Here is a 22487-nt window from a genome sequence, read left to right as displayed (position 1 = left end):
TGTTACGTTGAAGAAAACTTAGTCTTTCTCAAATGCATCCGGTGAACGGAGAATCCAAAAGCAGAGAAAATTTTTGATAAATTGATAGACGACCACATTTAACAACAGCAACTATATCAAAATATCCATTTGCAACCGCCTCCATCAGGTAATTTCTTTGTGTCATTGTGTGACTTTAGTCTTTTAAAGTTTAGTTTGGATCGCACAATAACAGAAACAAACTAACTGACTGAAGCAGTGGTAGACCAGCAGCTCCAGTGTTCAACAAGATAAAATTTTTGTCAATGGAGCTTGGCTTTGAAGAGAGCGTAGATAAGTTTCACTTTGTTTCCAGTTCCCCAGCGGACAGCGCTGTCTGTTCGGGAAGTACTAAGCATATGACTGGATAAATGAAACTTGGATTACACTGCAAGAATTGCGTGAGAGTTTGTAAACAGATGTTTTGATGTGTTTTTCTTATTTGTTCTTGTTGAACTTCAGTTCATCAAGTTTTTTCACCATTTTTGGATCTTCGTTCACTGTGGAGGCATGCAAGAGAAAAGTTTTCTTCACAAACTCTCTGTAACACTGGTTGAAGTTGGAGTAATTGATAAAAAAATGATCATTCGGAGGGCGAAGTATGATTTTAAAAGTGAATTCTTTCAGTCCACAGTTTGTTCTGTGCTGTAAACAGATACACTTGTTGCATTTCTTATGGAGTGGTGGCTCAAGACAAGTTTGCAGCTACGTTTGGTCAATACACATTTTGCACTGAATGAAATTCTGGGTTCTGCATTATTAAAACATGTATGCGGTTCCAGTAACCAAACCAACTATGACTGAAGTTGTTAGGAAGGTATGAAGTCGGGACTTACAGGTTGAAAGTTGAAATAATAAAGTTATTTTTTACATGATTGGACTATAAACAGCATGCTTGTGTTTCTGTAATAGTCTAGACCAGGGGTGTCAAACCTGTTTTAACTCACGGGCCACACACAGTCCGATTTGATTGCAGGAGGGCCAGACCAGTAAAACCATTGCGTAATATCCTATGACTAACAAACACATCCAAATGTTTCCCCTTTTTTTGTTGAAAGTAGTACATTTTAAAGATGCTAATCCATTTACAAAACAGGTGACAAGCAGCCTCTGATGTCTTTAGAAGAATAAATATAATTTCAGCAATATTTCTCAATTGTTCCACATTCAGTCAGTCTACGACCAATTTTTCTGTACACTTCCACTCCTGTGTAGTAATCCTGACATCACCACACCAAGTTAAGTTCTGGCCCCCGAGCCATAAGTTTGACACCCCTGGTCTAGACCCTAGGCTTGGGTGGTATCTATTTTTTCATACCCTCCTGAAATTTCACAGAGAAATACAGTATATGATGGTATTTGTGTGTGGCGCTACCTAAGTCCCCTCTGGATTGGTCGACATAAACCCTTGATTCGCGAGTCAGGTGTAAAAAAATAAGCTGTTTTTCCCCCATGGTCTCTCTCTGCTGCTGCTGGCCATCTGTTCACTAGTCCTGTAACATTATTCCCACCACTCGCCATCTCTTTCAGCTCACCTGCCTGTTCAACTGATAGAGGCTGACCTGGCACATGATGTGCACGACATACAATACATCTTCAATACAATAGAAGGATGAGCGTCCGTATTTTTGATGGTATTGAAAATCATACTGTCAGGTTTTCTTAATACCCTACTATACTGTGATACCACCTACCATTAGAGGTTTTTTAAACATTTCTGATGCTAGTGACACAGGCCAAAGATGGCAGCATTTCTTCTTTAGTATTCCTGTCCAAGCAAAGCACTTGTCCACAGCAAGATATCTAAACAGTTTCATCACAAATTGACTTGAAATTTGTTGTCAGTAGTCATGGTCTTGATCTTTTTTTCCCAGTGACTCTTGTGACCTTTTTTCATGCACCACAGGCAAGTAGAAATTTATATATCTGCAAGTGAAATGTCAGATTCAATGGCAGATTGCCATGAAATGTACTACTCACATTTATGCCTCCCAGAGAATGTTTTTTTTTTTTTAACCAGAAATTGCATGTTTGGCAAAACTCAGGTCAGGTGAGAGACGGGACTTGGGTTTAAGCTTAGTTGTGTACAGTATTGTTGGAATTTTGGTAATTCACACACACACACACACCAGTGAAACAGTCATTAGGAGCAATTTGGGGGTTCAGTATCTTGCCCAAGAATACTTCGACATGCGGACTGGAGGAGCTGGGTATCACACCGCCGATCTTCCGATTGGTGCACGACCCACAGCCCCCCCGCCCCCCTTCTGATGAAGAATGCAGCCTTTTCATGATGAAGCGTTGTGAACATTTTTGATGTACTTCAGAAAACTTGACCCAGGTTAAGTTGACAGCACCACTCAGCGAGTGAACCAGTGAACCGTGAGTTGTCCTGACTGAAACTCCATTAGTCATGTCTTGGATTTCCCAGAAAGACTTTCAGCAGTCCCTTGAGAAGTAGATTTTGCTATGTTGTGTTAGTGCAGCGGCAGTGAGTAATAAGAGCATCATTAGCTTTTCCTGTTGAGAAAAGGCAAAGAAAGTTGAGAAAAAACAATGCCTTGCGAAACAGAAGAGAATGAGGCTGTTATATTTAATGTGCTGCTGGCCACAGATGGAGTCAAATGTGAGAGAGTGCAGCCAGCGTTGCCTTATGTGGTGACCATCCGAGCAAAAACAAAAGTTTTCTCTGCACTTGAAATTGGTCCAAAACAGTGAACCTAGAGAGATGTATTTGCTTCTCTATTGGTGTTTTAGTTTAACTCCACACCCATGTGCTCGATTTACTCAGCAGTACAATTGGTTGCTCCTGGCAAAACCAAAAATGAACCGAGAAATGCAAGGCCTAGTATCAGAAACCATTCATAACAATCGTGAAGCTCTCAGTCCTGTTTTTCCATGCTATGTTGGGGGTTTGTGAATGAATATAATTGCTGAAGGTCCTCACAGGTACAGCAACATGAACGAATGTGACTGTGTGAACATGTATTCCTGTGTGTATGATTATTTTCAGCTCAAATTTTGCATACAATACTCAGCGCTCAGATCTTACTGTGTGTATGATCTAATGTATCCAGTCTCATCTGCATGTGTTTGCCACCTTCTTTTTTTCTCGCTGTCTGAAAAAGGAAAACAAATCCTTTTTTATTTACAGGCACATGCATCAGCCTGGCATGGCTCTGCTCACCTTGTTCTCACGAGGCACTGCAAATGTAGACGAAGGAATATGAACAGCGCATTTGCAAATGTAATACATTATTGTATGGCTTATGCCACCTGGGTTTGCTTGATGTGCGTTTGATGTGAAACCCAGTGGTACCAGTAAGCTCTGCTACTTTGAAGAAGGTGTATTGATGAGCATGAATGTTAGATGGATGGATTGTTGTAAAGTGGATTCACATGAAAGCCCCATTATAAGTGAAATAAGAGACATTTGAAGAGAAAAGGAGACACGCACACACTCGCATGCTTTCCTAACCCTTGGGAAACAATCGCGGTAGCTAATCCATCTCAGTAAGGTGGAATATGCTTATTTAAATGCTTCAGTCACAGATTCATTTCACACATTCCTGAGGCTCTGTAAGTGATCAGTGAAGAAAAATAGACGCAACGCTCTTTTTCTCACCACTCTCTGAACAACATTAAAGGGTGTGAATATCTCATCTGTTTTTCATCTGTTTCTCTCTTCCGCCTGTCACCCTTTAATGGTCACGCTTTTTTTTTTTTGTCTCCACTTCTTTCCGTCTGTCTTATTTGTTACTAATCAGGCCTGTTCTCCTGTCCTTTTTCCACCTATCACTCTCTGTGTCTTTCAGGCATCGGCACCCAGGATGGCAGCGCGAGGAAGGAGGAGGATTTCAGGGGCAAGTCCCAGAGGCAGGTGCAGTTCAACCCGGGGCAGACCAGAGCCACGTGGCGAGTTCGGATACTGACTGATGGGAAGTACGAGCAGGCGGAGACCTTCCAGATTTTGCTTTCAGAGCCAGTGATGGGGGTGATGGAGTTCCCTGCCACAGCAACAGTTGAGATCCTGGATCCTAGTGACGGTCAGTTCTTTCCTTTCATGCACACATTCTTGCACTCACAGGCATACTGCTAGAGTTAGAGCACTGAATATTTTGGGTGACAATAAGGTGGAGGTATTTTTCTCCACATTTAAATCACAACAGACTATAAAGGCTGAAATGTATTTTTTCATTTTTGCACATTTAGTCTGAATACTTTCAGAAGTTTTTCCATCCTGACAGTAACAATTTCTAGATACTGAATAGAGATGCAGAACATTAGGTATTGGAAGCATCTCTATAACTCTGAGAAACAGATTATAAAGAATTGTATCGCATAGTGTCGTACAAGCTATAGAACATTAGCAATTAGTTACTTCTCTCATAAGTTATTGATTGACTTTACCAATTACTTCATGTAAAGGTCAGGAAAGTAACATTTGCATTAATATAAATATCTGCTTCAACACGTAGCTTACTTTAGTGTTGCTGCGGCACATTGAGGAGCAACACGACCGTCACATTTTAACTCTGATTATACCCATTATCACTATGATGAAAAGTAGGTAGTGGAACAATAACACACTTTATATTTTGATAGGTCTATTTATTGTAGCTTTGACAAGCCTTCAAATCAAGCAACACAAGTCTGTGTTTACTCTTTTGGCGGATTAAAATGAAATAACTGTTTCTCAGACATTTGACAGTAATTTCTTATCATGACAGCCCTAATGAAAAAAAGTTATTTATAAAGATATAAACACCCCGAGGTTTATACTGTAACCTTAACAGTCGTTTGATTTCCACACACAGGCTAGGGGAGAATGGGGCACAACCTAACACATTTTAGTTTGGGCTGAATGTTATTAAAAATGTTTGAGATTAATTAGTTTTTGTTTCATTCTAACAACATGCACATCTCTGCCACAAATTAACAGTGTTTTTTCTAGAACTTAACTTTTTTTCTACAGTTACACTGAGAAGTGGTGGGAGTGAAATGTACAGTGTTCCCCATCGGTGGGGTTAATTGTAACAGGCAGAGGGTTAGCTGTAATACTTGTTGGAAAAGCCTGTTTAACACAATTAATTCAATAGAATCCTGTCTATATACTATAGGTCTCCATCTACATCAGGGGAAGGATAGGTGTACGCACAGGTATCCATCCATCTGTTAGTCTATCATCCATATTCAGTGGTTGGACCAACAGATGTACATGGAATGGGGAAACCTGGATCTACATGTCAAATTTGAGTTTTGAATGTATGGCTATTAACAAGACTGAAACGGTGTGTCAATAAGATACCTAAGAAAATTAAAAATACGAAGTACACCTCATTTAATTAAGGACATAAGTTCAAACTAGAGCTTAGATCAGACCCAAAAAATCCAGCCCAACTCCACCCAAGCCCGTGCATGTTCTGTCCGAGCCCGGCCCGGCCCGTCCCTTTAACTGTAATTACAAGCCCGAGCTGAGACATTTTTTTTAAGGATACGAACGTGGACATTGAAGGCTGACTCTCGACTTTCTTACAATGGCAAGTCTTCGTCATGTGCCTCCTAAGTGTTGAGGTCCCCGTCTTTTTGCTGTCATATACCAGCATCGTGCTGCACTTGGTACACTCGACGAAGCCGACAGACACGTCGCCATCGTCGACAACTTACATATGCGCGGCCAGTGGCGCCGTCAAGGGGGGGCCGCAGCCCCACCCCCCCGGTGTGATAAGTAGTTGGTTCCATAGCCTAGGTCGATTATGAGGAACCCGACCCGTCCGAGCCCGAGGATAGTGGCGGGAAATTATGCTCGACCCCGCCCACGCGTCAGGGTGTGTTCAGGTCGGGTTTAGGCTAGGGCAGAGAATCTAAGCTCTAGTTCAAACTTATAGGAGGCAATAGCTGTAACACCGCATTACAACAAACCCTGCTGGGTGGAAATTTTATCCAGCCTAGCTAACACTTGCTGGAAGTTGGTTACATAGTTCAAAGTTGTGCTGTGTTTTAGGGAACAAGACAGTTGTTAAGATGATACATGGTCGGTGACTTACATAGACAGCTGAGAAATCGAAAAACAAGCATGACAAAGAAATGAACTTATGTCGGCTGAAAACACTCTTTGTTACTGAACTAAAAGGATCAACCCTGTGTACCCACATAAAAAGTCCATGTTACAGTGTTGCCCCGTGCTCTCCTACATCTCACCACTAATGGTCCTTGATCTCGAGAAGGCAAACATATTGTTAATATTTCCAGGAAAGCAAGCTACAGTTGCCTGAAGTGTTGGTCATTACGTGCAGTGACACTCTGATTGAGTGATTGATCAATTCACGCCAGTTATTGCACCGCTGTAAGGTCAGGTCCAGTTATGTGCTGGCTGAGCGGTTGGTCCCGCAGCATTCTGAACCTGATTACATTATTAATGCAAAAGTCCCCCTTCTACCTTCTCCTCCCCTACCTCTGTCTCTCACAAGCACACACACACGAGACAGAGGGACTGAGCACCATTCCCCTGAGTCATGCATCACTTCGGGTGATGCTAGATCATAACTAGGGAGTAGGCTGTGTTTGCCTGTAATCGTGACAGAAGTAACAAGTAACCATTTAAATGTATTTTTATTTGAAAAAGTAATTACTTTCATCTATAGTTACCTCCAGAAGTAGTGGAATTGCAGTATTAGGTAAAGAACAAATTCATTATGCATTGATTTATTCTATATTTTCCATCATGAATATGTTTTTATTCAGTTTATTGTTTCTATTCCGTGTGATATCTGTTATAACCCCTGCCAACAAGGTTATATTTTGATTCAGTTTGTTTGTTTGTCTGTCAGCATGATTGTGGAAAAGCTACTGGCCAAATTTTCATGAAACTAGGTTGAAGTCTGCACGGGCCAAGGAAGAGCCCAGATAATTTGGGAGTGGATCCAGTCGAGGAGCAGATACACAAGTTATTTTTCACTTTCGTTAACATTTCGAGAGAGGGCGTTTGGCCTTGGTGGAAGTTGCACTCTCTGCGTGCCATTCTAGTTAAAAATAGAAATCAAATGCAACCTTTATAGATAGACAGTGTGGAGGATTGAAAATACAAGTTTATAGAATATATTTCCAAAGCAGAGGTGACTGATTTGCCAATGTGAACAGACGAATATGACTGCAGACAGTCAGACAGTGAAGTTTCTGACATTTGTAATCCACACCACAGAAAGTCCCAACCGCCACTCAAGCATTCCTGCTACAAAGCAATGAAAGATGCACAACCATTTACCGTATATCACATCTGTTGTGTGAAGCATCAGTCAACTTGGCACACACAGAATGAAGAATTGTCAATATAAACACTGTCTACTGTAGATATAGAGTCATGTCAAATCTGTCCTCGAGGAGGTAAGGAGGAGAAATATGACATGACAGCCAGTGGAGATTTGTTGCAGGGATGATGATTGTGTTTTTACACTCACCGAAAAATACTGAGCAGAATGCTTATTCCTAAAACCCAATGATACACAAAGGCAGTGTGATTAGAGCCGCTCGTTTATTCATTTGTCCCTTACCATCAGGCCTAATCAAAGGTTGCCAGCCAAATTTGATATTGCGGTTTATCAGTAGACATCAAACCCTAATGGTTAAGTCCAGAAAGTGTCTCATGCACACACACACGCACACACACACACGAAACTTCAGTCTTTCACTTTCTCTCTTAAATAGTTTGTAATCTGCCATTTTCACTCTCCTCATTCTTTGTGTCTTTGCCTGCAAATTGAATTGTTAATGGAATATTGAGTAGTGCGACAAACTGGCTCTGACTCTGAACAGACTGTCTGCTTCTTTTACAGTCAGTTTTTTTGTATGCATTGCTTCTCTTCACGGTGCAACCCTTAAGTAATTATAGATGTGCAACAACGATGGAAACGCTAAAGCTTCCATTGTGGTGACACACAACAGCTGCTCGCATCACTCTTTCTCTCTCTCTCGTCCGTCTTCTCATTCTCTCTCTTTCACTATGTCTTTATCGCTCTCTCCTCCCCCTTGCATCCTCCCACCTCAATCTATCCTCCCCTGTGGGTTAATTATGGTGTGTGTGGAGGGCAGGGGCTGGTTTGTTTTCTGTCATCTCCAGGGATTGTCTAATGTGACAGAGATGTGCCACTCTGTACTCTAATGGGCCAGTGAAGCTTTAGCTATGCCTGTGGCGTTAGCTGTACTCCAGCTTCTTTCTCTAATGATGAAAACTGGCTTTGTCTGGTCGTCTGCTTAGCCTGGAGATTCCCTCCCCAGAGGACATGTCAGCTAGGCTAATAGCTTTAGAAGAGGAGAGAGGATCGCTAAGCTTTAACCAAAAGTGTTGCAAAATTAAGGAGAGCGTAACAAGCTGAGTTTGTTCTAACGACACGGACAGGCTCTGTTTGTGCATGCACGGATGCCTGGAGCTCTTCTTTATTGTTTTCCTTTTGTTTTAGTTGTAAGAATGCTCACCCTCCACCGCCCTTCTGTATTAGCCTGTTGCTACTTTGATTAATAATGAGGAGTGGGTTTATCCTGTAGTGCGGTCGCCTGTGGTGCGCCCACTTTTCAGTGCTGCAGCAGACACCAACTCTGTTTAATTGCAGGGTGTGATAGCCCAGCTTTCCTCCCCGCGAAACTTTGTGACTTTCTTCATATATAATCCATGCACAGTGCTGACTGAAGATGAAGGTGGCAGCCTGCTGTTTGACTGTTTGCTGCAAGCAGTACCAGCATCTTGCTACAGTCAGTGATATCTTTCTCGCTTCCCCTATAAAGCGGGGACGCCATACATCAGTGGAGCTGTTACTCTGCTGCATTTTGCACCAAGGTCATTCCACTAAATAATGAAGAACTGTTTTCTGCTTTGTAATTTTTCCGTCTGAGATCGCAAGGCCAGCTGCAGTCAAGCACACCCTTGTGTAATTATGAGAGCTTTGTCTCAGTTAGGATGTAAAATCTTTGGACTAATGTAGCACACATCAAACGAGGGAGTGCATTTTGTGAGTTTGCCACTCCTTTGAACTGTGGCATAGTGTTGTGCTGTGGTTAGCCATCAACTGCAGACCTCTAGAGGCTGTTGGATTTTACATTTACAGTTGCAATTTGTGCATTTAGCTTATGGGCATGCCAAGTTCTACAAGCTGGTAAAGACTAAAATGAGCAACAACAATCAGATGGCAGAAACAAAGGAAATATTCGTGCATCCATAGAATATTCATGAAATTAGCAATAATGGAGATGTTCTTGGGAAAGAAATAAAAAAGCCAAACAGATTTTATTTTAATTTAGGCGACACAATGGCAAGTTCAGGTGTAAGTGTTTACTATTTTAACACCCTCTGTAAAAACGTGTGTTTTTTTAACCAACCCCCCCTCCCCATAAATGTTTAAAAATGACGGTGTGTTTTCCTCCAGGAGGTGAACTTGACCCACTTGGCTGAAAATTTGCTTTTCTAATTCTTGGGTGGATTTAGTGGCAGTAGACGAGCGAAGTATGAGGTGAAATGCGAAAGAACTGTGAGGAGAGGAGCTGTGCAGAATATGTGTGGCAAGAGAGAGGGAAAATCAGCGTACAGCGGTGTGTGTATGTGTGATAGGTAAGCAGTGGACCCTGATCCCCTGCTATGAGTCCCTGTAACCACCTGGGGAGTGACAGATTGTGGGCAGCAACAGAAAGCAGAAATGGAGGAGAGGGGAGAAGATTGAGAGGAGAGAGAACGATTTAGGGAGAGTTAGCGTAAGAGAAGAGAAATGTTTGACCCCCTGCGAAGCGTAAGATTGTCTTATGTCGATGACTTCATCCCGAAGAGGCATCTCAGGTGTTGATCTCTTTTTACGCCGGGCGTTGAATCAAACATCCAAATCTCTTTTGTCTTTTTTGTCGCAGCTTTTTCACACTCCAGCACTTGCCATTTTAATGCAAGTTTTTGTTGCACAGGCAAGCCACAAGTGTCTCGAAGCCTCCATCTCACTCATTCACACACATTTATAGAGAGAGGCGGGAGGAATAACATAGTCACAGGAAGATCTGGGGCGAGCTGTAGCTCAGTCCACGCTGTTAGTATTTTTATTGGTCCCTGTGCGTCTGTGGAAAATAGCTCCAACATTTATTGTTTCTATAATGCCAGTAAGTTCTTTGCCTTGATAGATGATGCTTTCACTGGCTCCAAGTCTCTCTCTCAATCACAAACTCCTCTCAGAGAGGAGTGGAGAACGAGAGGGAGAAAAAAATAAGAGATGGTTCTGCTGACCCCTCTGTGCGTAGAGGAGTTGATGTGTGAAACTCCCAGCTGATTCCCCTCCGTGGGATGAACTGAGAAGCTTGCATGTGTAATTGTCTGTGACACACCAGGCAGTAAGAAAAACTTCCAGAGGGGTCTCTTTGAAGAGCACCTCTGGTTGCATCAAATCGAAAACTGTGATGGAGAGTTATTTTTGAATATGAATAAGCACACCGCAGGACCACCGCTTCAATAGATCTGAATAAAAAAATGTCAGCTGCGCCGCACTAATGCAGAGCCAGAACAAAAGCCTGTATCAGTCCTTGATGGCCTAATGTACTGTGGATTTTTGCAGATTGTTATACATATCATTACCCTTTTCTTTTTTCCGCTGACTCCCTCCACTCGTTCTCTTTTCTCCTCCAAACAGAGTCGACTGTGTTCTTCCCTGAGCAGATCCACTCAGTGGAGGAAGATGTTGGAGAGCTTTTCATCCCGGTCCACCGCAGTGGAGACATCAGCCAGGAGCTCATGGTGGTCTGCTACACACAGCAGGGTACAGACTAGCCTTTCTTCACCTCATCTAACCCGTTTACCCTCAGTGTACTCTGCCTGCCTGCCAGCTTGCTTGTCAGACTGATTATTTTAAATGGTGAAAAATATAATTTAAGGCTCAATAAATAACTGTTGACCAGACATCCTGAATGCATATAGACGATTGAAGTGTTTGAGGCATAGATGAAACATTAATGAACTTATTTTATGTTACCCAGATGATCATATTTTGCAAGCAAACCACAACAGCACCCAACAACACTAATAACTCAGATGTAATTGTTGTTTAGGCATCCTGCAAGCTTAAAAAAAAAAAAAAAAAAGCTGTCAGCCAATTTGAGAATGACAGCAGGTTTCAATCTTGTTTACATTTGCATCACAGATTGTGCCTTTAATTCTGGAACCCATCTTGTTTTAATGTGATGTTAATGTACCCATGCGTATGGTAGAGTGTCAGGCACACCTGTCGCACCTTTCCAGTTTGACAGCACCAATGAAATCTGCTTAAAACAAAGCCTGTGCACTTAAAGAGATGCAGTTCACGTACATTTGCATTCTCACCAAAAGAAAAGTAGCTGCATGAGCCCAGTATGATCACAGGTAGCTGTTAGCCTGTGCCTTTTCCAAGTTTAACAGTAGTTTATTCAAATCAATAACATGCTTCCATACAGCCTCCACAACAGCTCTCGTTGTGATTGTTCCAGTCACTTCCAATCACTTATTTATGGCTGATGAAGGTGACAGCGTGTGAGAAGGGTGCAGATTTCAGCCTCTGTGTTCTCCCCATGCAGCTTAATCCCATGAAATACAAACGAAGGGATGACACTGATTAACCTAATGAAGGCACTATTGTTAAATGTCCTAAAGGCTATGGTGGCTACACCACATGTTTGAAAACCTGTGGGGTTGGTCTGTTCCCATTGTGTTCTGGCATTAAAACAAATAAACGGACTAACATGATGGCTACACCAACAGCTGTGGCGCCCTCAGAAATTTTTCATAGGGATGGCCAGATGGTTCCACTGGAAAACTAAAACCAAAAGCCATAACTGAATGTCAGGAATTCTATTATGCTGCTGAAGTATACTGGCTAGTTGAAAACTATGTCAACATGACTATGGAGAATTAAGGAACTGCATACTGATTTACTTAAGTTTCTTATCCATCCATCCATCCATCCATCCATCCATCCATTTTCGTAACCGCTTATCCTCTTGAGGGTCCCGGGGGGCTGGAGCCTATTCCAGCTTACATTGGGCGAGAGGCAGGGTACATCCTGGACAGGTTGCCTATCGCAGGGCTGACACATAGAGACATTCGCACTCACATTCACACCTACGGGCAATCTAGAGTCACCAGTTAACCTTCATGTCTTTTAACTGTGGGGGTAAAGCTGGAAAACCAGAGGGAAACCCACACTGATACAGGGTGAACATGCAAACTCCACACAGAGGGGCTCCCCTGCACCCTGAGGTTTGAACCCTTCACCCTGGTTCGAACCAGGAACCCCCTTGCTGTGAGTTGACAGTGCCTGACTTTGACTTTGACTTCTACAGCAATCGTGTTTTAAAGGAAATGGCCACTTTAGAATGAAAATACAGACAGTACTTACTGACCCTCATGACGACAAAAAGTCCGGTGTAGTTTTTTAATCCACAAAACTCGTTTGGGGTATCGGGGGATAGCTAGCCGGATTTTTTCCATACACTTGAAGTGCATGGAACCCACATTTTGAAAATGTAATAAAACTCCACTAATGCATTTCAAAAACATCAGAATGGCTAAAAAACTACACTGGACTTCTTGTTGGCATGAGGGTGAGTAAGTACTGTCTGTATTTTCATTCTAAAGTGGCCATTTCCTTTAATGTGTTAGGTAGCTTTATGTGTTAGACAATTCAGTGTTCTTCAGACAGGCTGGTTGTCCTTTGCCTTAAAAAGGACAGATAGGAAACTTTGATTGCAAGAAACAGAATATTTACTGGGAACAAACCTTCTCCATTTTAAAAACAGAGCCCTCCAATTATCTTTGATTATTTTCTCGACGGGTGGCAGTGGGGCGCCAGCGATTCTGTGAGGGTGGTCGTGGCCCCCCACTGCCACCCCTCGGTGGCGCCACTGGTTAACGGTCTTAATGTTATGAAACAGAAAGGGAAAATGTATCTTACTGCTGATGTTTGTTTGTTATTGAACTATGAATATGTATATGAGAATAACTACTTCAAATGCAGTGGATCCAATTTAGGAAAAAAAATCTACCCAAAACTGTGCACTTAGTGTTCCTGAAATAAGATGCTTTCTGAAAAAAGGCATTTTCTGATGCCTTTTACAAATCCTAGATATTTCATTATGTACTTTTAAAATGTGGAATATCTTTCAATTTCTTCCCTAACTCCTGTCACTGTCACCTCTCCTTTTGCCGGCCCCTCTGAAGGTTCTGCCACAGGGACGATTCCCACCACCGTCCTGTCTTACTCGGACTACATCTCCCGTCCGGAGGAGCACAGCAGTGTCCTTCGCTTCGACAAGGGTGAGAGGGAGAAGCAGTGTCGCGTGGTGATTATCGACGACTCCCTGTACGAGGGAGAGGAGAGCTTCAACGTCACTCTGTCACTGCCTGTCGGGGGGCGTCTGGGAATGCACTACCCCACCGCCAAAGTCAGCATCTCGGAAGATATGGATGATGGTAAGGCATGCTAGTACTTTCCCCATCTTTCTGTGCAGGGTATAATAACTTTCTGGAAAAAGCTCTTCGAACCTTTTAAATATGATGAACCCAAATCACATGGATGAGAGGTCGTGGTGAACTTTGCAAAAGAGTATTTTGTCTCAGAAGTGAGGCTGAGAAGATTAAATTTATATTTTCTTTAAACAACACATGCATATAGACTCATACAGGCGCATTTATAAACAGTGTTTTGACACGTGCTCGACATTCTGGTGAATTGTCATCACCGCCTTTATATCAAAGAAGCTCACTTAATTAAGCTTGTTTACAGACTTACTGGCTGTTGAGGCACGTCGGAAACACCCTGACATGGACCCTTCACCTGCAGCAGACACATGGAATCAAACTCCTGTCTCGCTTTCATTCAGACAGTTTTTAATTAAAGGCGAGACTCACACAGGAGTCCAGTGGGACTACATTATCAGACGTGTCCCAGGTCTGCTCTCATCCTGTTACAACATGGTATAGACAAAGTCGATTACATCTTCTGAAAGGCAGAGAAATGCGCATAGGATTTATCTGGGGAGGGACAAACCTGCAGGGAAATACTTATTCCAATCTATAGGCGTCCTCAACCATCTCACTACTCTGCATTGATTTACATTATAGACTTAGAAAGATTAAATGTCTCTGCTCAAGGTTTTTTGTTAAATGCCATGCTATAGATCATCACTGTAAAATTCATGCTTCTTTTTCCCTAGATGCGAGGGAGGACTGGTGTAATCAATTTGGGTCAGATTCCAGCCATGTAAAAATGCAGTTGACTTTCCATCATTAAGGCCTTATAGATAGTGTCAAGGAAGTCTTATCTGTCCTTATGTACACTGTGGCTCTTATACAGGCTTATAAGCTCACCCACCCATCTGGCATCAAATTAAAGAAATGCAAAGTGTAAAAATTGCCCTGGTTTCCTGTTAATAATATCCTAGCAAGCCAATAATTTAAGAAGAGTTATGTGGAAAACACATCAACAAATGAATAAGGCCTAATTGACCTACATCTAGTCCAACTGAGTATAAATGACTGGCTACAGCGCTCCACATGTGTAAACATGGCGGTGTCCTACATTTATTTTTTCATCTTTCATATTTGAATGATTTCCTACTTTGTCAAGTAGAAATTGAACTCATTATCCGTCATATTCTGTAGAGTCTACTTCATTTAGCTGCCCTTTCAAATAACTACACAGAGAATAAGAGAAAACATTCTTCAGGCACTCCTGTCTGACTGCTGAGCATGGACACTTCCTGTGTCTGTCCTTTCAAATTAAATTCCCACATGGTCTTGTCCTATAGGTCTTTATTTATTTGACAAGGCGCAGCTCCTTGAAGAGTTTCACATTTGTTTGTTTGGGGTTTTTTTCTGCAACTAAGCGACCAATGAAATCTTGCCAACTAATGACCTTTCTGGTCGACTAACATTTGGTCGACTATTAGGGGGCAGCCCTGTGATTATCCCTATGGAATTTTGCATTTGCTGCCCAAAACTTCTAGCAAACCATATCTGAACATTGCCTGTGCAGATGCTAATAAAATGAAGCAGGACAAATTTAGAAAGGGTTTAGCAGAGGCATGTGAAAGCAAAATTTCCAAATATGCACTTTAAGGTTCATTTGTGTGCCATCTGTGCCTCTCGGGTAACTGTAAAACTCGTTTAATGTCACTTACATGTCATTATAGCTGTTTAAATCAGCTAAAAACAACTGTTTTGGGCTTTATTTTGAAAAATCAATCAGTCAATCAGAACTTAATGGTCTGATTCACAGGGAATCATAAAAAATGGACAGACAATACACCAGGAATGAATAATACTGCATTACACAGCACTGTAACCGACAGATAACTGTAGAGGACACATTTTTTCTTAATATGTGGGCTAGGGTGTATGTCCAGGTTTAGAAGACTCTAAATCTAGAAAAATGAAGGCTTCCTTCACAGACTATTTTTCTATCAGTCTCTCTTTTTAGTAGCTCTTTCAGTTTGTCATGAATTGTTTGTATCAGAAAAGAACAGTGTCAGAGAAGACTTGTCATGCCATTGCCAGACTGCAGGCTGGGATAAATAAAACAATGGCGACTTACAACTGAGAACTCATTTAGGGAAACAAACAATTGTGTCAAATTGAATGTGTGTATGTGTATGTGTGTTTGTGCGTGGAGGCATCTGGGGGCTAGTTAACAAGAAACATGACACACTGTCTGATTGTTAGTATATTGTCAGAAGACTTCAGTCGTGGTGCCGAGTTCAAAAGAAATGGAAATGATTTTGTGAAAGCCCAACTCCAGTGAGAGATGATGTGTCATTTTTAGCCTCCCAGAGGATAATACACCGTCTGACAGCGCTCTAATACCTGCACCCAGGCAGTCAAACTGCACCCTCCCTCACTTATACAACCTCAGCTCACTAAGGAAAAAACAAGAGTTACGACGAGCCGTGTTTACTCGTGTGCGCGGCAGCTGCCTGCGTCTGCTGTGCGTGCGTGTTTACGTGTGCGCGACTGTGTGCGCAAATCAGACCTCAAATTCTGCTTCAAAGGTAAGTGGTGAGAAAAGTGCTTGTAGAACTCTAAGTGTGACTGCTGGTGCTCTCTCTAGCCCCATTTTTCCTTCCCCCAGGTCAAAGTCAAGTTCACTTCGCTCTTCTCCTTCCATCTATTTCTCCACTACTACCGCTCTCTCTCTCCTCTCTCACACTTTCTCTCACTTCAGCTGCAAAAAAAAGAGACCTAGGGGTGTCTGCTAGATTTAGTACTTTATCAGATTAAACTATACTGTACCCTGTCTCCCTGAGTGTTGTGCTCCGCATGGCTGCACACTCCGACTCAAAGTGAGTGTTGTCATCTCCTTGTACCTTTCCAAGGAGAGAGGACACTCAGACTCTCTCAGTCGGGTGCATATGGCCACAGCTGAGTTTGTAGAATTGTAGATTAGCTCAGAGTATTTCTTGGAAACCCAGTCCTTCATTTTAATATTAGGGCAGCCTTACAGTTGGTCACACTCCCAATGCAGCAGATTTGCTCATTCACTGCTCATTTGTACGTTATGCTGTTGCTGAAGATAAAAAGTGGGCATTTCTCTCTACTTCAGGAGGGAGATTGCAGCTGACTTAGAACTGAAGGAACTTTGTTTCACCTGTTGTCATAATCTTGCACCACATTCCACTTTTAAACCATATTATTTTGGTTATAAATATTTTAATTACCAGATGCGACAATGAAGCTACTGTTGGTTTTGTTTTCTCCTTGTGAGTCTGTGTGTGTGGTCATGAAATGTGGTCCTGGTGACACCTGTTGTACTGGGAACAACCTCAGAAGACATTTTGGGAACTTTTTCAGGTGTTTATATGTCTGTCTGTCACAAAACTTTACAGGTAGGCTATATTTGAGATCACAATAAAGGCAGAGTTTAGAGGTGGGTGGGTACTGAACAAGAGGGCTGGAAATAGGGGAATGGGAGGTAGGGAAGGGGAAATTTGAAAAGATGAAAATGGGAATAGGCCAGTGTTGGGAAAGCTACTTGGAAAATAAAGTAAGCCAAGCTACCAGTTACTCTACATCAAAATGGGGGGGGGGTTGTGAAATTTGAACATGTCCTCCAATAACATTGCTCTCCCTCTCTGTCTCCAACTCCTTCTTAATGCATTTCTTGGCCTCTGTCAGTCGGCTATCTGGCTCAGACAAAATTAAAACTTTTGTTTTTTGGGGACATTAGAACATGAACACATCCTGCATCAGTATATCACTCTCTCCTCTCTTCCGTCTTAATACTTTTCTCTGTCTCTCAGCTCTTTTCTTGGCCCTTGCGTCTATTTCCCAGTGTCCACTGCAAATCCACTGCATATATACAGTCTCTGGGCAAGACAGGAGACAGACGCATCAATCAGAGGCAGCATAGGGCAGGTCTTGCCACGAAAAGCCAATAGTGAAGCAGCAAGCAGAATAAACTGAGGGATTAGTATATGGTATAATGTGGAAGTGTTTCCCTCATCTATACATTACTTAACCCTTAGTTTTAATATCCTCACTTTTATCCTGCTGCACGTCAGAGCTTTTACCTGGGAAAAAGAGCTTGTAACTTTTGTGGACGCTACAGCGCTACTCTGTCAATCAATGAACTTTGCCACTGAAAAAGTATTTGACTCAGAAAATAGTGATGCTACCACCACACCACTGAGAAATGCTGTTAAATTTGTGACTTTGCTACTTGTAGTTACACTGCCCAATAATAGTTGCATGTTTAAAGGGATAGTGCACCCAAAAATGAAAATTCAGCCATTATCTACTCAACCATATGCTGATGGAGGCTCAGGTGAAGTTTTAGAGTCCTCACAACACTTGCGGAGATCCAAGGGGAGAGTGGGTAGCAGCACAACTCCACCTAATGTAGGCTGACGGCGCCCCAGATTAAAATGTCCAAGAACACATAATTGAAACCACAAAATATCTCCATACTGCTCGTCCATAGTGATCCAAGTGTCCTGAAGCCCCGACATAAAAATTTTGTTTTTAGCCTCATTGTAGCCTGTAGCTCTAACTGCCTCTCTGGTCACCGCGCTCACGTGTGCGAGACCAGTGAAAGCACGTGAACACACATGAACGCGGTGCCCATGTCTCACGGTCTCGTGCAAGTGCGCACACATGAGCTTGGTGTACAGAGAGGCAGTTAGAGCTACAGGCTACAATGAGGCTAAAAACAGAGTTCAAATTACGTTTTTCCAAACAACTTTTTATGTCGGAGCTTCAGGACACTTGGATCACTACGGACGAGCAGTATGGAGATATTTTGTGGTTTCAATTATGTGTTTTTGGACGTTAGAATCTGGGGCACCATAAGCCTCCATTAGGTGGAGTTGTGTTGAGTTGTGCACTATCTCTTTAAATCAGTGTGTGAGTGAGGTTGAATGGTTTTAAAGGCCTGAGGTGGTAAAGCTGTCCAGTATTTCACAATAAAAAGGAAAAACGTGGAAAAAGTTAAAAAAAAAAAAAGAATAAACATGATTTAGAACATACAGTATCACATGTATGCTTTTTAATCCCAGGTACCAATGGAAAGTCTGCAACATAAAGAAAAGCACACAATGCTCCAGGCTAATATTTACAGACAATATCGTGAGATATTGTTAGTCAACCTTACTCCGAAGGCTGGGGCCCTGCTTCAGAGGACAGCTGAGAATGTTTTGTAAACTGTATTTAAAGGCGCAGTGACACACAAATGGCGACAGACACCCACACATAGTAATTATCACAATTTGGCTTTACACCTTCCCCAGCCCTCACACACACTTCAGAGTGCTAAACCACAGGCGTGGCCCCGGAGGGGAGAGAGGATGCAGTTCTCACTCATCAGTCATCACTCAACTCCCGTTTTGGTGTCAAGAATTTGTCGTCCCCGGGAGCTGTCAGGACATGTGTGAATGCAGACATGTATATTAGCACTCGAGCAGAAGTTTCCACTTCCACAATGTGTGCCAGATTGCCTGCATAGTGTTTACAGATATGCTTCATGTTCCCACTACCATTGAGGCATGCATTAATGCAATAATAAGCCTCCAAATAAACCCACTTACCAGCCTCTGCATTGTTTACCAGATTATTTGGTTAGATGTTTTTTCCCATGTGTTTCTCCCACCTACACAATCTGTAATTTTCCTTTTACACTGCCATTGTGCAAATACACAAATTCTATTTGCATTACAAACCAGCGCTACATCTGCTAGGTGAAGCAGAGTGTGTAGGAGGAAAAGGTATGAGAGAAAGACAGATGCACCAAGTCTTTTGATGGAGAGAGAGGACACACTTGATGTGTGATACTCGTTGGGTATTGTGCCCTGGGCTGTCACTTATTCTGTCAAGTTGAGAGTTAAAATGTAACTGCAGTAAATTTTCTCATCCCCTTATTTATGTACACTATGCTTAGCTTTTGTTATCTGGCCCAGTTAAAGTATATAAATAAAATATGAAAGTTCATATATCAGCAAAGTAATATTCAGGGAGAAAAAAAAACATCTCCGGACTGCTTAAGTGTTTGATCATGACACAAAAAAAATGATAATACGCATGCTATTTTTGGATTATATGCCAGAATATAAGAAAGGAGCCAAGTGAGAGAGAGTGGCATCTTAAAACGGAGACAGAAGAACTTTTATTCTGTCAGTTTTTTTGGACTTGATGGCAGGGGGGGGTTTGTGAGAGATGAAGCTGTCAAATACACATTGGACTGCCTCCACTTTGCTGCCTCAGGAAACAATGCCAGTTCAAACAAGCCTTTGAGCAGTCTAGGGGGCCGCTTTCTCTCTGTCTCACCATCTCACTATACCGCATTCAGAGAAAGAGACACACCGCACACACTCATAGAGAGGCCTTGTTTTTCACTGCTAACTGCATCTTTTTTTTTTTGTTGAAAGTACTCAGTGGTTTCCGTCAGAAGAATGGTAACAGTGAGGTAGGATGAGAGGCCAGGAAAGGTGGAAAGGTCACGCTTCCCTGTAGTTTAACTTCAGACTAATGGGCTGCCGCTGTTTGACCTCCGTGTCTGGCTGTTGGCTTTACAAATGAATCATGTCAGACTGCGGGTGGCTGCTGACAGGTCTAATGTCACCACAGGTGCGCACATAAGGAGGGGAGACAAGTAACATTAACACTTAACAAAAAGTACAATAACAAAGTTGCGAAAATGAACCCTGCTACAAAGGTGGGTCATTTGAGGTCAAGGCCATTAAACAGAATTCGTCAGGTGCAAAAGTGCCACTATTCATATTAACTATGAGTAAAGTTTCAAAGCAACATGAGATTACTAACAGAGCACTTAAAAGACCAAATCACCAGTGCCCAAATGTGCACTGATAAAAAATAAAATAAAAGCTCTTAAATTTATGGCATAATAAACAGCATTATAAAAGATTCAACAATTACTACAAATTTAATTATTTCCTCTTCGCTATCTTTGCTCTCCAGCTCCAGTGTTTTACTTTGGAGAGGCTGTGTATCATGTGGATGAGAGTGATGGATACGTGGAGGTCAAAGTGTGGAGGACAGGAACAGATCTGTCCAATACCGGCACTGTCACCGTCCGCTCTCGCAAGGCCGAGCCTGTCTCTGCAGAGGGTAAGATCCCAGTCATCGAGTCAAGTGCTGCTTATGATTGCTTATCATCCGCAAGTGTTCTGTACGTCTACTCGAAGTCTTATCATTGTCTTTTTTTCCCACCCGTCGTCTTGCTCTCTATCCCTCCTTCAGCCGGCATCGACTATGTTGGCATCAGTCGTAACCTGGACTTTGCTCCTGGAGTCAGCATGCAGACGTTCAGGGTCACCATTCTGGATGACCTGGGACAACCAGAGCTGGAGGGGATTGAGAGCTTTGAGCTCGTTCTACGTATGCCAGTGAACGGCATCCTGGGAGAACCTGGGAAGGCTACAGTCTTCATCAATGACTCGGTGTCTGACTGTAAGTGACCTGATCTTCTAATTTTTTGCTACTAACCATAAATCCTGCATGGCTCTAGGGATGACAGTGTCAGTCTGTCAGTCTTACTGTCTGTCAGCTTGGACGGTTTGTACAGATATTCATGGGCCCCAGAGAATGAATCTTACGTTTGTTGATCCCCTGACAATTCCTCTAGCTACACCAGCAGGTTCACATTTTTTGCTTTTAGTGAAATGTCTCGACAGCCTTTTGGTGAAGATATCCATGGGGCCGGGAAGATGAATCCAAATGAGTCTGATGAAACTTGTTCTGTCAAATCTACTCAATGGAAAATGTTGTACAGATGTTCATGTGCCCCCCAGGATGAATTGTAATAACTTTGGCTTTTCATGTAGCACAATCATCAGTTCTTGTCCAGTACTTTGGAAGTTTAGGTTTTATGATATTCCCGTCATCCTCAGCATGCTAACACTCTAAACTGAGTCTTGGCACATGGTGCATGTTAGCATACTGACCTTAGCATTTAGCTCAAGGCACCACTGTGCCAAAGTACAGCCTCACAGCTGCTAGCATGGCAGTAGACTCCTGTTTTTCTTTGTATAATCTGCATGCTTGATTGTATCTTTCCATGATAAATGTGCTATATAGATAAAATATATGTTATTAGTGAGGTTGAAGATTCTCAGGTCATGGTAATCTTAAGTGCTATATCCTAGGCAGCTGGACTTGCTTTTAAGTTTCTTGAAGACATTTCAACCTCTCATTCAAGAGGCGTCTTCAGTTCTCAAGCAAGTCCAGTTGCCTATGATAAAGCACTTAAGGTTATTAATGAAGATTTCTGCCCCAAGCGCTGACAAACTGTATAAAAACCTTACTAAGTACTGTCTTAGAAACATGTTTTTTCCAGCTTGTCACGATATCTTGTTTACTCTTTGGTTTAGCTGCCTTTCTAAACACAACTTAACAATTAATTTGTCACTTTTCTTGTACTGTGTATTCGTGGTTTCTGTTTGCTGTGCTGTTTGACTTGCTTTTTGAAATAAGCCCAGACAGCTTGGGAGACATTATTACTCACTTTTTCATATGTGACTGAACAATCTTGTTGACTGACAGCGCCAAAGGTTCAGTTCCGTGAGCCGGTGTACACTGGGGAGGAGAGTGACGGTCAGATCACAGCAACAGTGTACCGCAGCGGTGACATCAGACACAAATCTACTGTTCGCTGTTTCACCCGTCAGGGCTCTGCACAGGTCGCCTCTGACTTTGACGAGCGACCCAACACAGAAACATCTATCATCACTTTCTTACCAGGTATTTCATTAATCACACAAACACATCACACATTTTCACCCATTTCTTTTTTATTCATCTCTTGTCTTGAGAATTGACACCTTTTTAATTAAATGAACAGCTCTAAACAAGAAACAGGTTTGTTTTTTTGTCACGTTTTTTTGCAAAACCAACAGTAGCTTGCAGATATTGCAAGGGCTTGCAGATTTAACTATATTCCACACATTACCTGCTGGGCTGTCATTTTCAGTAT

At 42.2% G+C, this 22487-nt stretch overlaps 1 protein-coding gene across 1 annotated transcript in view; it reads left to right on the top strand.

Annotated features, from left to right (window-relative positions):
- frem2a (FRAS1 related extracellular matrix 2a) overlaps window positions 1-22487 on the top strand; it is a 78719-nt gene that overhangs the window by 38218 nt on the left and 18014 nt on the right. Inside the window, exons 4-9 of the mRNA XM_033650409.2 lie at window positions 3834-4064; window positions 10671-10796; window positions 13229-13480; window positions 20474-20623; window positions 20756-20965; window positions 22058-22255. Of these exons, the coding sequence (XP_033506300.2) occupies window positions 3834-4064; window positions 10671-10796; window positions 13229-13480; window positions 20474-20623; window positions 20756-20965; window positions 22058-22255 (1167 nt within the window). The remainder of the gene's footprint in view (window positions 1-3833; window positions 4065-10670; window positions 10797-13228; window positions 13481-20473; window positions 20624-20755; window positions 20966-22057; window positions 22256-22487) is intronic.

The sequence above is a fragment of the Epinephelus lanceolatus genome, chromosome 11 (genome assembly GCF_041903045.1).
Source record: "Epinephelus lanceolatus isolate andai-2023 chromosome 11, ASM4190304v1, whole genome shotgun sequence".
NCBI classification, from domain to species: Eukaryota; Metazoa; Chordata; class Actinopteri; order Perciformes; family Serranidae; genus Epinephelus; species Epinephelus lanceolatus.
This window is presented reverse-complemented; position numbering and strand designations above follow the sequence as displayed.